General features: G+C 41.2%; 1 protein-coding gene across 4 annotated transcripts in view; it reads right to left on the bottom strand.

The window, feature by feature from the left end:
- SMAP1 (small ArfGAP 1) overlaps positions 1-15,933 on the bottom strand; it is a 180,919-nt gene that overhangs the window by 80,025 nt on the left and 84,961 nt on the right. For 2 of the 4 annotated variants that reach the window (XM_018058822.1, XM_018058824.1), the window contains exons 4-5: positions 11,401-11,476; positions 2,415-2,495 (exon numbers count right to left, since the gene is read on the bottom strand). In XM_018058822.1, the coding sequence (XP_017914311.1) occupies positions 2,415-2,495; positions 11,401-11,476 (157 nt within the window). The remainder of the gene's footprint in view (positions 1-2,414; positions 2,496-11,400; positions 11,477-15,933) is intronic. The other 2 variants (XM_018058823.1, XM_018058825.1) reach the window with 1 other exon arrangement.

Below are 15,933 nucleotides of genomic sequence, written 5' to 3'. Positions count from 1 at the left end.
TGTTTTCTCAAAAAAAAAGGGGGGGGGCTCTAAACGCAGATCATATAGTTTGACCTACAGATAATACCCATCTTTAGAAAAGCTGCTGAAAGACCAAAGAGTACTGTGAGAACCTAAGTTGTTTTAAACTATTTTCTCAGCAAGAATAAAACACAGCAGTGTTTAATATTTCAAAACAGTAATTCCTGAAATTTGGTTATTACATAGCCAAATGATATAGTGAAATACAAGACCTTCTGCAAAAGAGAACAGGAAAAAATGTTTAAGTCCTAAAGTCAAAGAAAAGTAGATCTTGGGTTCATTAAAGATATGGTCTCTGAAACTTTTTATTATGCACTTCTGTCTCAAAATGTTGTGAGCATACATACTCAATATATGTACGCATTTATTAGTAAAGCACATATAGTACTCTATTATACACATTATAAAACATACGTAAAACTAGAAATTTTAAAAGGGTAAGAAAAAAAAAGCATGAATAAACCTTCTAGACTGCCCTAAAGGACTCCCTGGTGTCCAAATGCTGTCAGGCAAGATGATGCCACTCGGGGGGATAAGACCCCGCTTTCCAGGACCGGGCGGCCAGCCCTGCACAGCAGACACATGACCTGCGGGTTTCCACCCTCTGAACAGGCACCACAGCCACTCTTCCACGCCCTCAAGGCCATCTATGCCTCCTGCAGGGCTTTGTCCCTAACTCCTGACCCCTGACCCCTACAATTCTCTGACCACCCAAGTCTCTCCAGCTCCAACCATGCCCTTCATGCTCCACACCACCCTTCACTGTCTCCGTGGGGCCCCTGCTGTGCTGTGAGGTCCAAGGGTGCCCGGCTCTCTGCTCTCGTGCCACTACTCAACACAGTGTACACGGGCTGCCTCCGCACTCCTCCACCTGGGAGCTCTCCTCGGCCTCCAGACCTGTGTCTCCAACCTTCCACCAGACCCCTCACAGTTGTTCAGTCACCTCACACTCAACACACCCAACTCTTAAGTCCGCCCCCTCCCTACACTCACCTCAAAGCTGCTCCTCCTCCTCAACCTGGGTCCCTTCTCCCTGGAGAGCGCATCATCTGCTGAGATGCTCAGGCCTGCAGCCAGGAGTCAGCAAGGCCCCCAGAGCGCCTCCACGACTCACTCATCATACACCTCACGGACCTGACCTTCTCTGGGTCTTTGACGACCACTCTCCCTTCCACTCCCTCTGCCTCCAGTCCAGCACACGCTCCCATCATTTCATCCCTGAGCCACAGCAACAGGTCCTCAAGCCTCTTCTACATCCAGCAGCACAAAGTTCACCTTCTGGAGACGGTGGCACTGACAGTCCGGAGGTGAAAATCGGTTCCGGATGCTCCTTCTGCCCGAAGAAGGCACTGCGGAGCCAGGGCCTCGGGTCAGAGCCCAGACGCGCCAACAGCCTCCCAGGAAGACACCCCTCCGCTTTCCCCCAGCCACACCCCCGCCTTCTGCCACAAACCCCACTCACCCTGCTCTGCCCGCAGGCTTTCTTCACAGGACACTTTCTCTGTCTGGACTGCACCCCAGTCTTCACAGGGCACGTCCAGGAAGAGTGTAAGCCGGGTCAGAGCGAGGGCCCTGGGCCAGAGCGGCACTGTGAGGGCACAGCAATCATGGCCCCCACTCGGCTGCGTGAGAAACCCCCCTAAGGTTCCCCATCTTCCTCTGTTAGATGGAAGTATCTCCAAGGCAGAGGATACACCTTATCTGTCTTTGTACCCCACATGTCAAGTACACCCTTTAGCAATGAGGAGACACAGAAAAAGTGTGAGATAAAGGATGTCTCAAATTCACTATGGTCATTATACCAAAAAAATTAAAAGAGTCAAAAAAATTAAAACCTTCAACTATTTATAGGGATGACTTTAAAAGTCCATAATGGTATAGCACCATCCTCCCTAATCACTCCTACCCCAAACACATCTCAACAATTATCACTCTCTACAACAATGATGACTCTACCCATACAATGTATCTATATGATGATTACTACAGCTTAAAAATCAAAATGACATTAACCTTCAAGAGTTTATAACAACAGAATCAGAGAAAGAAAATTTTTAACCAAAAACTCTTCCTAGTAAATCAAAGAATTCAAGAGCAATTACAGCAAAGTTCCTTTAAGCCTAAGGTGGTAATGGAAACAACAGCCAAAAACTAATTGCTTATTAACTGCTGAGACATATCTATGGTACCGATAAATTAGTCATTCTGAAACAAAATACAGATTAAAGCTCTTTAATCCTACCTCCAGCATAGGAAAAGTGGTCTTAAAATTGTTGTATTTAATGTATTTAATACTGGAGACAATTCAAAGCATAAACAACTATCACAGCATCCCAAATGATGGCACGTTCACACCAAGCGTATGGACACAGCTGGTTAGAACACCACCATACCTCCAATTTGTTTTTCTCAACAGCAGCTTGTAGAGAAGGAGAGGATACCAAAGGCTGAAGAGGAGCATCAGAGGAGGCAACCTGTGGAATGCAGGTGGGAAGTCAGGAGGAAAAAACAAAAAGAAAGTAATCAGAATTATAGGCACAGGAAAGAAACAAACACTCATGCATTTCTGAGCTACAGAAGCACTTAGAAATATGTTAAAGGAAAATAATGCACCAAGAAGAGTGTTGTTTTTCAAGTACTTCCATGTGGAATTTCTGTAGGTAAAAGCATTTATTACAGAAAAGTGTACAATTTAAAATGCATTTCACTCTAACATAAAATTTAAAATGCACTCAGACAAAATCATGCCCAAAGTATCTGAGAAACAAATGACCGTGTCTGGCGGCTCTCTTTCCATCAGTGTTACTGCTGGAGTGCTCACGCTCTGACACACTGTTCCAAATGGCTGGACAGCACAAATTGAAATCTTGTTCCCACTGACCATAACTGCTTTAAGAATGGAAAATAACACAGAGCTGAAACAGTAAAAGGTAACAAAAGTTTTAATCAACTGTGTAAGAAAACAGAAAGAAGGCTGGGAGCGAAAAGAGTGAATTAACGCAGTGTAACAGCTAAGCAGCAGGCTTAGTGAAAAGCCATGCGCACACTTCCTTCTTGGAGCTCCATGTCCACAAACCCCACCCCCAGGGCTGCACCGGCTGAATTGCCCCAAAGCTCTGGGAGACAGTTACATATGCAAAGGCAGTTACATATGCAAAAGCAATTTATACAGAGATAATTTCATCTAAAAGCCTTTTCACTCATCTTACCCAATTCCTACAAGAATAGTTGATCACTTTAATGGAAGCATTATCTTCCTGCTCTCTTTACTGCCAAAATATAACTGAATACGTTTACCAAATGTGTAGTAGATCTTTGGAGCTGTTAAACTGACATCTCTATATTGCTCTATCATATCAATAGTGCCTATGAGGAATCTTTAAAAATGAAAGGTGCTATTACAGAAAGGTCTTTATGCAATGTCAAAATAACAATGTGAGATGGTAGTTCTCATTCAATCTGCTTGTTACTGAGTTAGTTATGGCTGCAATTCTGAGTCACAACCCAAGCCCATAATCTTTAGCAGGTCTTCACTGGCACACTGTTAGCTCTGTTAAAAGTATACAAACTAGCCATTCAATGACAACTAACTGAAATTACACACAGAAGAAAATATTTAACAAGACAAACTGTGCCTTAAAGACCAGCTGCGAAACTAATTTATTCCACTGGACATTTCCCTGCTAGATACATGGAGAAAACAAGAGATTAGAAAAAGCACATAAAATCACTTAAGATGGTAACCTGTATCATAAAGGCCTTTTGGCCCAAATTTATGTAAAAGCTGAACATAAAAATATAACAAAGAAATAAGGGCATTTAATATGTGGAGTGTTACTAATTCAAGATAATTCACTGTAGAAGTATTTTTTCTCCTCCTAAGAGGATGATAAACTGATTTCACCACTTTTAAAATTCAGATGCTCACGGTTCACAGAATCTTGATTCAAACTGGAATCAAGATTGCCAGGAGAAATAGACAGAAAGCAAAGAGGAACTAAACACTATGATCAACCTAGACAGCGTATTAAAAAGCAGAGCTATCCCTTTGCCGACAAAGGTCCGTCTAGTCAAAGCTATGGTTTTTCCAGTAGTCTCATATGGATGTGCAAGTTGGACCATAAAGAAAGCTGAGCGCCAAAGAATTGATGCTTTTGAACTGTAGTGTTGGAGAAGACTCCTGAGAGTCCCTTGGACTGCAAGGAGGTCAAACCAGTCAATCCTAAAGGAAATCAACCCCAAATATTCATTGGAAGGACTGATGCTAAAGCTGAAACTCCAATACTTTGGCCACCTGATGCGAAGAACTGACTCATTGGAGAAGACCCTGATGTTGGGAAAGATTGAAGGCAAGAGGTGAAGGGGACAACAGAGGATGAGATGGTTGGATGGCATCACCAACTCGATGGACGTGAGTTTCAGCAAGCTCCGAGAACTGGTGGTGGACAGGGAGGCCTGGCGTGCTGCAGTCCATGGGGTCGCAAGGAGTCGGACACGACTGAGCGACTGACACTGAACTGAACTGAAAAGTCAGAGGGAGCAATATATAACTATTTAGTAAATATCAGTCTTTTAACAGAGCATGTTAATACTAAAGTAAAGCATTAATACTATGTTCCAGCTAGGAGAAAACACGGAGATCCTCGTTCAACAGGAAAGACATCTGAAAAGTCAATAGGAAAATTCACAGGTGAATGTGAACAGTTGTGTACCCATAAATCAAACTACCATCTGCCAATAAGAAAGGGACAGTCTAACAGGACACATGAAAACAGGGATAAGTCTCAAAAACATGCTGAGAGAGGCCAGACATCCAAGAATAAACAATGTATGATACCATTTACACAAAACTTCAGCAGCGACGAATATAGTCTACAGTGACAAAGAGCAGACCAAGGGCTACCTGGGACAAGCGCGGGAGGCAAGGGGGCACAAGGCACCTCATGCGGGGAGGGGAAGGGTCTACATGCCAACGGTGGCTGCGGCCACACAGGAGCAATGAGTGATGAGCAGGGTAAGCTCCATTATGCAAGCAAGGAATGAAGACCTAGAGTCTACAGCTAGAAGCAAGAGACACAATAGACAGAGAGATGGATGGGGGAGAATCCAAAGGGCAGGCAGGAGGAAGAAAGAAAAAAATACAGAGGCAAGAAAAACTAAGTGCTCTCATGTTCTTTCCCAAACTCTCAGGACCACTGCCCACCCCCTCCACTAAGCACCCGAGCAGAATACCACCACCTGCCATCAGGATTAGTCCTCCAGTCCCGCTCATCCATAAACCATGCATTCACACATGTTCTACAGGCCAGAGTCCAAACCCCTTAACTAGACCGCAAGGTCCCCTGCCCGCTCCCTCCCCCGACCCGGGCACCACCTGTCTAGGCGCACTTGACTCCCTGGGAGCCGGCTCTCCAGTCTGCTGCTTGGGCCGCAGGGATCGCTGCTGCACTGCTTCCTCTGCTGGAAACCCCCGCCCTGCCCCCTTCCTGGACGCGCCCTGGTCCTCCTGTTTGCACACGCCAGGACACTGCGCTCCTGCAAACACTGGCGCATGTGTCCAGTGCAGATGCCGTTACTTATGGGTATTCTTTGTGCAACTGAAGTTCTCTGAGACGGACGTTGTTCCTACTTTGTTGACCATCTTCAACATCTGGCATTCAACAGGTCTCAATAAATCTTTTAGTTGAAGAAAACAGGACAAGAGCGTCTCAGAGACAGACACAGAAGGAGGCTTATGTCAGTAGCTGCCACTGTCCTCAGAAAGGGCTCTGACTCACTATCTTCTCTGAACTCTCATGCAAGTTATCTACACTCACTGTGAAATTCAGAATTTATTTTGTAACTAGATGATAATTTCATTTCACTACATTCCAGTACTTTTACAGAGAGAAGACAAGACTCTGACCTAGAAAATGGCACTGGGAATCGGCGTTAGGAAATGTGGCTGTCGTGTTTGACTGTCCCTCTATTTCCCACCCTTCTCTCTACCCCATCTATGACCTCCTGCAGGAATAAATAAGCTATCACCCTTCCTTCAACTATTCTTAAGCCCAGAAGGTATTCTCAAGGCCACCACCAAAGTCAACTGTATGCAAAGAAACTCCCGGAGCAATCCATGTGTACAAACCCACCTACTACAAAAGGAAAATCGATGGGGCAGTTGGAAAATAGGCTTCCAATTGCCATGTTCCAGCATAAGGTGAACAAATACACACTGAAAAGATACTGAGTATTATAAAAATACCAGCATGATTATTTGACGGTCGTCAGGCAAATTGCTCATTTTATGTTTCCAAGAAAAGATCATGTTATTTTCTTGATGATTTTGTTGTCGCTGCTGTCACCGTTGCTCAGTCCAAAGTCACGTCCGGCTCTCTGTGACCTTGTGGACGGCAGCATGCCAATCTCCTCTGTCCTCCACCATCTCCCACAGTTGCTCAAATTCAAGTCCACTGACTCAGTGATGCTATCTATTTCATCCTCTGTCATCCCCTGCCTCCTCCTGCCTTCAATCTAAATGAAAATCTGCTGCTCCAAAACAACTGACAAGGACCTTATGGATTGACTGTAATACTTGCCTTAAACCAGGTTTAGAGATTTTTGACTATATATTTTAAGTGGAGATCTTAATCACAGCAGTTCTCAAATGACTGTCTCGTGATCTTTCAGTATCCTGTGAGGCTTAGGTTCTTCAGGAGTTGAGAAATCATCTAAAAAATATAGCTTCCAAAGTAAATTACCTTCCATGGCCTGTGTCAGATATAAAATACATTTACTGAACTAATAAATAAATCATACAAAAGAAATCACCAATTAAACTCGTCAGTAGGGGAGTTAACAGACTGATAAACTTAAGCCCCCAGAGTCACCAAATACACAGAAGAAGCCTCAACTTTTACTAACTTTAAAATCACTGGATAAGGCACTAAGAAATGCAGAATTCTGGAGAAATTTCAAACAGAAATCCATTAATAGCTACATCAGTCACCTGGAAGCCCATAACTTCAAAGGGCTGACTAAAATGTGGCGATATTAACCCAACAGACCTCAAACACTGTGCCCGCGTGCTGAAACCACTGCGCCTGGACTCTCTGCTCCTGCAGGTCTCCTCCTCCCCACAACAGCAGCCTTGCGGCAGCTCCTACATATAAAGCAGTCAGTAATACAGACCTCTACGGAAAACACCACAGGAACACCTTGTTTAACTCTCCTAAGAATACCATAAAAAGCAGACACCACACACAGAAGAAACTAAAACTGTAACAAAAAGAAGCAGCAACAACTCCAACTTGAACCTGTGTATCTAACATTAATCTTAAGTCACCACTAGATAATTTATCATCTAAGTTTTTCATTCCTATCTGAAAGGGTATCTAAACTGGTTTGCAATTCATACAGTTTAAAAATTATTGTTCATTTATCTTAATAAACTGTATAATCATCAGTTAATTGTAAACAGTGGTTGCTGCTCAGTGGCTAAGTCAGGTCTAACTGCGACCCCATGGACTGCAGCACACCAGGCTTCCCTGTCCTTCACCATCTCCTGGAGCTTGCTCAAACTCATGTCCATTGAGTCGGTGATGCCATCCAACCATCTCATCCTCTGTCGTCCTCTTCTCCTCCTGCCCTCAATCTTTCCCAGCAATAGAGTCTTTTCCAATGAGTCAGAGTTTAATAAAATTAAAAGTGCTAACTCGTTTTTATTATAGCACAATTCAGAAACATTATTCCCACAACAATTTCTAAGTTGAAATAATGGATTAATTTCACTTTCATTGCACTAAATTCTAGTCTTCATACATACATGTGTGTAAACACATATATATACATTTAACAAAGTAAGTTAGAATTTTGCTGTTTTTAAACTTATATAATACTCAATTTCAATACTTCAAACTCAAGAAGGCAAAGTAGTTGTCTGAGGAGGTTTTACAAATAACTGAGGAAAGAAGAGAAGCAAAAAGCAAGGGAGAAAGGGTAAGATACACCCAACTGAATGCAGAGTTCCAGAGAACAGCAAGGAGAGATAACCCTTCTTCAATGAACAATACAAAGAAATAGAGAAAAACAATTGAATGGGAAAGACTAGAGATCTCTTCAAGAAAATTGGAGATATCAAAGGAACATTTCATGTAAGGATGGGCCATGATAAAGGAGAGAAATGGAAAGACCTAACAGAGGCAAAAGAGATAAAGAAGAGGTAGCAAGAATACATAGAGAACTGTACAAAAAAAAGTCTTAATGACCCAGACAACCAGAGAGGGGGGGTCACTCACCTAGAGCCAGACATCCCCGAGTATGAAGTCAAAGGGGCCTTAGGAAGCGTTACTACCAACAAAGCTAGTGAAGGTGATGGAATTGCAGCTGAGCTATTTCAAATCCTAAAAGATGATGTTGTTGAAGTACTGCAGTCAATATGTCAATACATTTGAAAAACCCAGCAGTGACCATAGGACTGGAAAAGTCAGTCTGCATGCCCAAAGAAGGGCAGTGCCAAACAATGTTCAAACTACTAGACAACTCCGCTCGCTTCCCATTCCAGTAAGGTTATGCTCAAGATCCTTCAAGCTAGGCTTCAGCAGTACTTGAATCCAAAACTTCTAGATATACAGGCTGGGTTTAGAAAAGGCAGAGGAACCAGAGACCAAATTGCCAATATCTGGTGGGTCATAGAGAAAGCAAGGGAATTCCAGAAAAACATTTACTTCTGTTTCACTGACTGCATTAAAGCCTTTGACTGTATGGACCATAATAAACTGTAGAAAATTCTTAAAGAGATGGGAATACCAGATCATCTTACCTGTCTCCTGAGAAACCTGTATGTGGGTCAAGAAGCAATAGTTAGAACCTTATATGAACAACTGACTGGTTCAAAGTTGAGAAAGGAGTATGACAAGGCTGTATGTTATCACCCTGCTTATTTAACTGATATGCAGAGTACATCATGTAAAATGCCAAGCTGGATGAGTTACAACCTGGAATCAAGATTGCCGGGAGAAATAACCACCTCAGATATGCAGATAACACCACTCTAATGACAGAAAGTGAAGAGGAACTAAAGAGCCTCTTGATGAAGGTGAAAGAGGAGTGTGAAAAAGCTGGCTTAAAACTCAACATTTAAAAAACAAAGCTTATGGCATCACTTCATGGCAAATAGAAGGAGAAAAGTGGATTTTAATTTCTAGGGCTCCGAAATCACTGCAGCCACAAAATTAAAAGAGCTGCTGCTGGAAAAGAGCAAACAATATGGGAAGACTCAACCTCATCTACTCAAGACTTACTAAAGGGATTTCCCTGCTGATCCAGAGATTAAGACTTTGCTTTCCAATGCAGAGGGTTCAAGTTTGATCCTAGGTCAGGGAGTTAAGGTCCCGAACACCTCAGGGCCAAAAAAAAAAAAAAAACCACCAAACAAACAGAACATAAAACAGAAGCAGTACTGTAATAAATTCAACAAAGATTTTAAAAATGGCCTACATAACAAATGGTCTAAAAAAAAATCTTTAAAAACCCTGTTACTCAAAAAAAAACAAACCCTAAATTGCCTAAGAACTCATCAATATTGCCAGCTGTGACACACCACTGGTTACGGGGAGTGAAGGGCAGACGACAGGACAGGTTTCTTTTTCTTTTCAACTGTTATCTTTATTATGTATGGCTTCAGCCAGGCCATGTGTGGCATGTAGAATCTCAGGTCACCAACTTGGGATCAAATCTGTGCCCACTGCACTGGGAACAAAGAATCTCAACAACTGGACCGCCAGGGAAGTGCCCAAGACAATTGTCTGTACTCAAGAGTTCTTCCAATGTCCCCTATCACTCACCCATGAAAGAGCACCAGGGAGGGCAGGCTTACTCTGCATACCTGTGGGAGAACTCTAAGACAGCCACCAAAACCCCTACATACCCTGGATTCTGAAATGAGTTCTTAAAACTTCAAATGAAAATATATTACTTACATTTTAGAGTTTGTCCTTTGTTTCCCCCACAATGCTACAGGTAAAGTTAATTTCATGGACATTATCAACATCTCTATTTTGTCCATTTTTACCTATCTTTCAAAAGATTCCTTTTCTATATCCAAAAGAAATGCAGCCCAAACTCTATCAAGGGTACCTCTGCTCCAAAATACACATATTTAATCGAATTTTTTAGTATACTGCTTCTCCACATGTACCAAAAAGGAAAACCAGCTTATTTGCAAAATGAGATGAAATTACTGTCTCTAAATTGCCTGACAGATGACTTACCCACAAAATTAATGGCTTATAACTTTATTATTAATCTAGGAATCAAAGACCCCCTCCCCCCAAAAAAGGACTGCAACAATAGAGAAAACTAGCCTTAAATGGTATTTAACTGGGGTAAGAAAATTTATCAGAAAAAGAAACTTATAAAGAAACAGTAATAAAACATATTTGATCACTACAGCAAGGTCTCAACTATTAGGGAACAAATGCTTGATAATAACCAATCAAAAGGTTACGTTTTCAGACTCATTTTGTGCAGGAACAAGGTCAACAAAAGCTTGTCTAATACTGAACACCTCATGTTAAAGAGGCATTTATCTATTAGCGCCTGCTTCTCAGGCACTGAAGCTTCAAAGCACTTTCCCAGGAAGACCATCTGGCGCTGCAATTCACACATGCTAAGTCACTTCAGTACTGTCCGACTATTTGCAACTACCGACTGTGGCCCACCAGGCTATTCTGTCCACGGGGACTCTCTAGGCAAGAACACTAGAATGCATGGTCATGCCCCTCTCCAGGGGATCTTCCCCACCCAGAGATCCTGCATCACTTATGCCTCCAGCACAGCAGGCAGCTTCCTGACCACTAGCACCACCTGGGAAGGTGCTGTGATAAACACAGATAAATAGGAGCAGCACCATGATTTCATTAGAATAATTAATGCAAGACTTCCTTGCTGACTGTTTGCAAATACAGTGCAAACAATTGTGTTTTCTATTTTGGACCAAAGTAAGATAAAGCAGTTCAGGGGAAAAAAAAAAATGCTGTGTTTTAATAAACATATCTGGTCAGATCCACCAACACCCTTAGAAGAAGACAGATTTGCCTTTTCCATTCATTTCCACAAACCAACAAAATAATTTTCTCTCCTCAATTTTTCAGTTAGTATCTTTATGCAGATTTCATAAATTAACTTAAATGCCATTTAAGTAGTTATTAGATGCTTACTTAAAAACATGCTCCTTTCTGAATCAAGAGTTCTGCTTTGTGAAAGCTCACTATGTGACCAAAACTCCCAATATTCAAATTTTTAAACTTTTACAATAAATAAATCAAGCCATATCACATGTTAAAATTTCAAAATATTCACCAAACATCAACTGGTGATAGAGATGAAGATTTTACTTACATTTGTAATAGATATAGCATTTTTATCGTAGTATTTCTTCTTTTCGTATTTATCTCTGATGAAAAATTCCACTGCTCTGAAAACAGATAACTTAAGGAAAAGCATGAGTTCAGTGACATGTACACTCCCCTTTATTCACTTCACAAAGGGAATTTAATACTCCTACTCCCCAGTCTGTACTTTCCTCACACACTATTTCCGCAACTAAATTCTGTAACCTACTTTTCTTTCTGCCAAAGAATCTATCTCGTTCAGGAAATCTTCCCCATTCAACAAAACCACTCAGCCGAATTCTAAACAGAAAAGGCATCGTATTTCTCAGTTCCACCACAATCCACAGCCTTTTATCCACCCCACCCCCCCAACAACACTAAATTAAGGCTCATTTTGGATTCTCAGTTTAAATGAAGACACTAACGCTCATGTGGTAGCCACAGCATACCAGATGCCATACTGGTGCGGCATCCACAGTTCTCCTTTACTCTTTCCTCCATGCAGTCGTGTGCATATTATAATTTCCACACCACAGAGGAAGAATCAGCAACTCGGAAAGAGAAGACAACTGTGACTTCAGTACTTATGTCCTTTCCCGCCACACATGGCTGCCTCTGACTGGATCAGTGAGGATCCACTGTATATTAGAAGAAGGGCGACCAATTTTTTCCTGCAAAGCTTTCTAGAAATGGAAAAGTCAAGAAGCTAAAACCAATGTCAGTACTATTTAATTTTCTGAAGTTGACTGGACCAGCCTTATCTGTTGATGGGTGAATCACTTCTAGTGGGATTCAAGAGCTTTGGATCAGCTGATACAGATGACTTCTCTTAACCAGTCAACCGACCACTGTTTTACCATATTCCACTAAAATGGGACTTCTTCCATCAAGGATTCTGAACTTTTTTATTTTTTAGTACCATGAACCCCCTTTGATAGTCAAATAAAGCCTGTGGACTCCTTCCTGAGACAGTGCTTTTAAATGCATAAAATAAAATACACAGAACTACAAAGGAAACGAATTACACTGAAATACAGTCTCTCAGTGGATCCCCAGGTTAACACAGCCTTCTATTAAAAGAAAAGCAACCTGAAGCAGTAAAACAGTACATTTTCAGTTAATTGTTCCTTATTGGAAGTTAATAAGAGCTCTTTAACCTGACAGCTGAGGCCACAGGTAGTAGCAAGAATTGACAGACCACTATACAGTGGGCATTGAGAGACAGCTTTCAAAGGGGCCAGGGAAGGCAAGTAAGACAGGAAAATTAAATGCTCAATTTATCAAGCAAGCTGAATAACTGAAAGCCATTCTTAAAGACAGCTCTCTATACATTGTGTATATGAGAGGCACTTCACATTACCTCTTTTTCTCCTCTTAACCTATAAAGAGCTCTTTTACATTTGTAACTAAAGCTAGGCACGAAGAGTTTAAGGAGTTCTCTGGTATTCTACAGTAAAAGGGAGGGAGTATTGTGATGACTGGAAACCAGGCACGTCTAGCATCCACCTTTTCAGATGCTACTGGTCACCACAAATTCATTTGTGAATTAGTCATTTAATTCCTGCTAATGATAATAAATGCCATTTTATCTAGAGAAGGTCAAAGGTGGAGGACACTTTTATTTTCAAGGTAGCCTTGAAAACCCTTTCAAGTCAAAGGCCCCAGAGCTGTCAGAAGGCTCATTAGTTAGATATGTGAACATTTTGGCTGTCAATACCAAAAAATTACCATAACACCCCAAGATTTTCATAAAACATAACAACGCTGCTTTATTCCAACTATTTCACACGTAAATAAACTAAATGCTAAGTTCGCACATGATTTTAAATCCATGTTCAATATTACATTTTTCTGTTTTTCTAAGAGGATACAATGAAAACAATCCAAAAAGCCAGCCGTTTGGATGAATGTGGATATATGACCAACTTTTACTGTCGAAACAACTATTTACTGCCACAACAGGAGAGAGAAGAAGAATTTACTTAGATTGATGTCATTTTCACAGTGGATGAAATGAAATACGTTTGGGCAGAGTGCATGCTAAGTCACTTCAGTTGTTTCCGACTCTTTGCGACCCCATGGACCGTAGCCCGCCAGGCTGCAAAACAGGCAAGTTAACGTTCTTAAGGCTTAGTCGCTCAGTCATGTCCAACCTTTTGCGACCCCATGGACTGTAGCGCACCAGGCTCTTCTGTCCATGGGGCTCTCCAGGCAAGAGTAGTGGAGTGGGTTGTCATACCTGCCTCCAAGGAATCTTCCCGACCCAGAGATGGAAGCTGTGTCATCTCTTATGCCTCCTACACTGACAAGTGGGTTCTTTACCACTCATGCCACCTGGGAAGCCAGGTGAAATATGTTTATTGTTTTTAAAAATTCTGTAATATTTTTAAAACAGCAATTATAGTTACTTCCAGATATAAATATTACATAGTATGTCTACAGCTTTTCTCAACTAAAATCTGAATTCTTAAAGTATAATTTTTATGTTTAAAGGGAGGAGAGTAACACTGATGTTTTTCCTCCTTAATGACAGAAATAGCAGTCTATTTTGGATATTATTTAAAATATACTACATATTAAAGCTTGAAAAGATTATAATACTCTCATTTATGAAATGTTTATGACAAAGGAAAGATCACTGTTTATGACCAAAGAAAACCTAATATTAGAGAGAAAATTCATTAAGAACAGTATCGAAAATAATTTAACCACCATTGTAAAACTAAAATTAATTGAAAACTATAATAGTTTTAGAAATGTTGAATTTGAAACAGTCAAACTTTTAAGTATATAATCTTTTAGAGTAAAAAACAATACTAATATCTGATGAAATATATGAATTTTCAGAAATAACAGATATACATGAAATCTTAATTTATACTTAGTGTATTTTAAGTAAGTAATTCAAATATAGCTGAGTTTCACTTCTGTTATGATTAAAAAAAACCTCTCTGAAATTTTCTAAGCAGTAAGCGATTTTAAAAAACAACATCAGATGTAGTTTTGATCTGTTTGTCAAGGACATAAAAAAATAAAAATTAAATCATTAAGGCAGGACAAAGCACTAGGCTAGTCCTCACAATTAAACAGAAAACACTATTTCATAAAAAGCAAACAAAGCACGCCACCAAGTGAACTTTCGAAACTCCACGGGAGTCACCTGAGTAAGCACTGCGGTTTAGGGAACACGCCACATCCTCAGGGGCTCTCAGGTCCTGCATGCCTCTTAGACCAAGAATGTATCACGTGGCTCTCGTGTATTTTTGTACAAGGTCTCAAAAGCAACCCAACCCTTAACTGTTCATTCACCTAAAGTAGTAGTGATTTATTCCAGGTGTCAGCAAACTTTTTCTTAAAGGGCCAAATAGCACATATTTTAGGTTTCGTGGGACAGCTGTTCTATGCTGCGATTACTCACTTCTGCATTTTTAGTTCCAGTGTAGCCACAGAAAACTGATAAATGAATAGGTAAGGCCCTGTTCTAATAAAACTTTATTTACAGAGTTAGGAATTGGCTCCTGGGCCTGCAGTCACGGATTCTCAAACTCTTTTCCAATGCTAGTGGGCCAAGGACACCTTAACTGGATTTACACAAGGTCTCCGGGTCTGCAAACTGGCACTGTAGCAAAGGTGAGGGATTTTCAAGAGAAATCTGAGAATAATTTTGCATTATATGCAGACTATAGTACTAACTCTCAAAGAGGATGGTCTCCAACATACTTCCTCATTTCTTGTACCAGCAGTACTTGCTACTTAACTGGCAGTTATTGTGACCTTGAAGCTTGATCTCTTCATACCGAGCTAAGTGAAAAAGGCAAGAATTTTCCATCTCACAAAGTTGTTGACAGTATTGAGGATAATATATATAAAGCACCCAGCAGAGTACCTAACAAACAGTAAGCATGCAATAAGTGAAGTTAGCCTGTATTCTTGTGTAACTTGTCTCAGCTTCCTCATCTTTAAAATAGAGATGATACCAAGACTCACCTCCCAAGATCACAGTAAGAATTAAACATGCTCAGGTGTGGGAAGACCTCAGGACAGGGCATGGCACAGAGTGACTGCTGTCCGACGCGCAGCTCTTATTATCCGTCACCGTGCTCTGACAGGTCTTTAAACACAAGGCCCAGGGCGAGGAGGAAACAGACAACTGTCGCGTCATCAATACTAGGAGGGCTTGCCTATCATCAGCTTTAAAGAGACGAGCGAATGAGAAGTAGCAACTAAAGAACCAGTAAATCTGGAGACTGGGGAGTAGTGATCTTCATTTTCCAGCCTCCAGGTGCCATCTGAGACAAAAGGACTTACTTAACCTGACAGAGACCAAGAGGACAACACCTCTTTCGCCCACAAAAAGAAACCAAACACTAGTACTTTCAGTAGGTCAAGGTAAGCAATATTATTATCGACAATGTAAGTCTAGGGGGCTGATCTGGGATTCAGTAAACAAACAACAAAACGCCCCAGAAGATCCTCCTTGCCACAGTCACAAACTATTTAGCATAGCAGACTTCACTGTCAAAATCCTCAACACTGACAG

The sequence above is a fragment of the Capra hircus genome, chromosome 14, assembly GCF_001704415.2.
Source record: "Capra hircus breed San Clemente chromosome 14, ASM170441v1, whole genome shotgun sequence".
In the NCBI taxonomy this organism is placed as follows: Eukaryota; Metazoa; Chordata; class Mammalia; order Artiodactyla; family Bovidae; genus Capra; species Capra hircus.
This window is presented reverse-complemented; position numbering and strand designations above follow the sequence as displayed.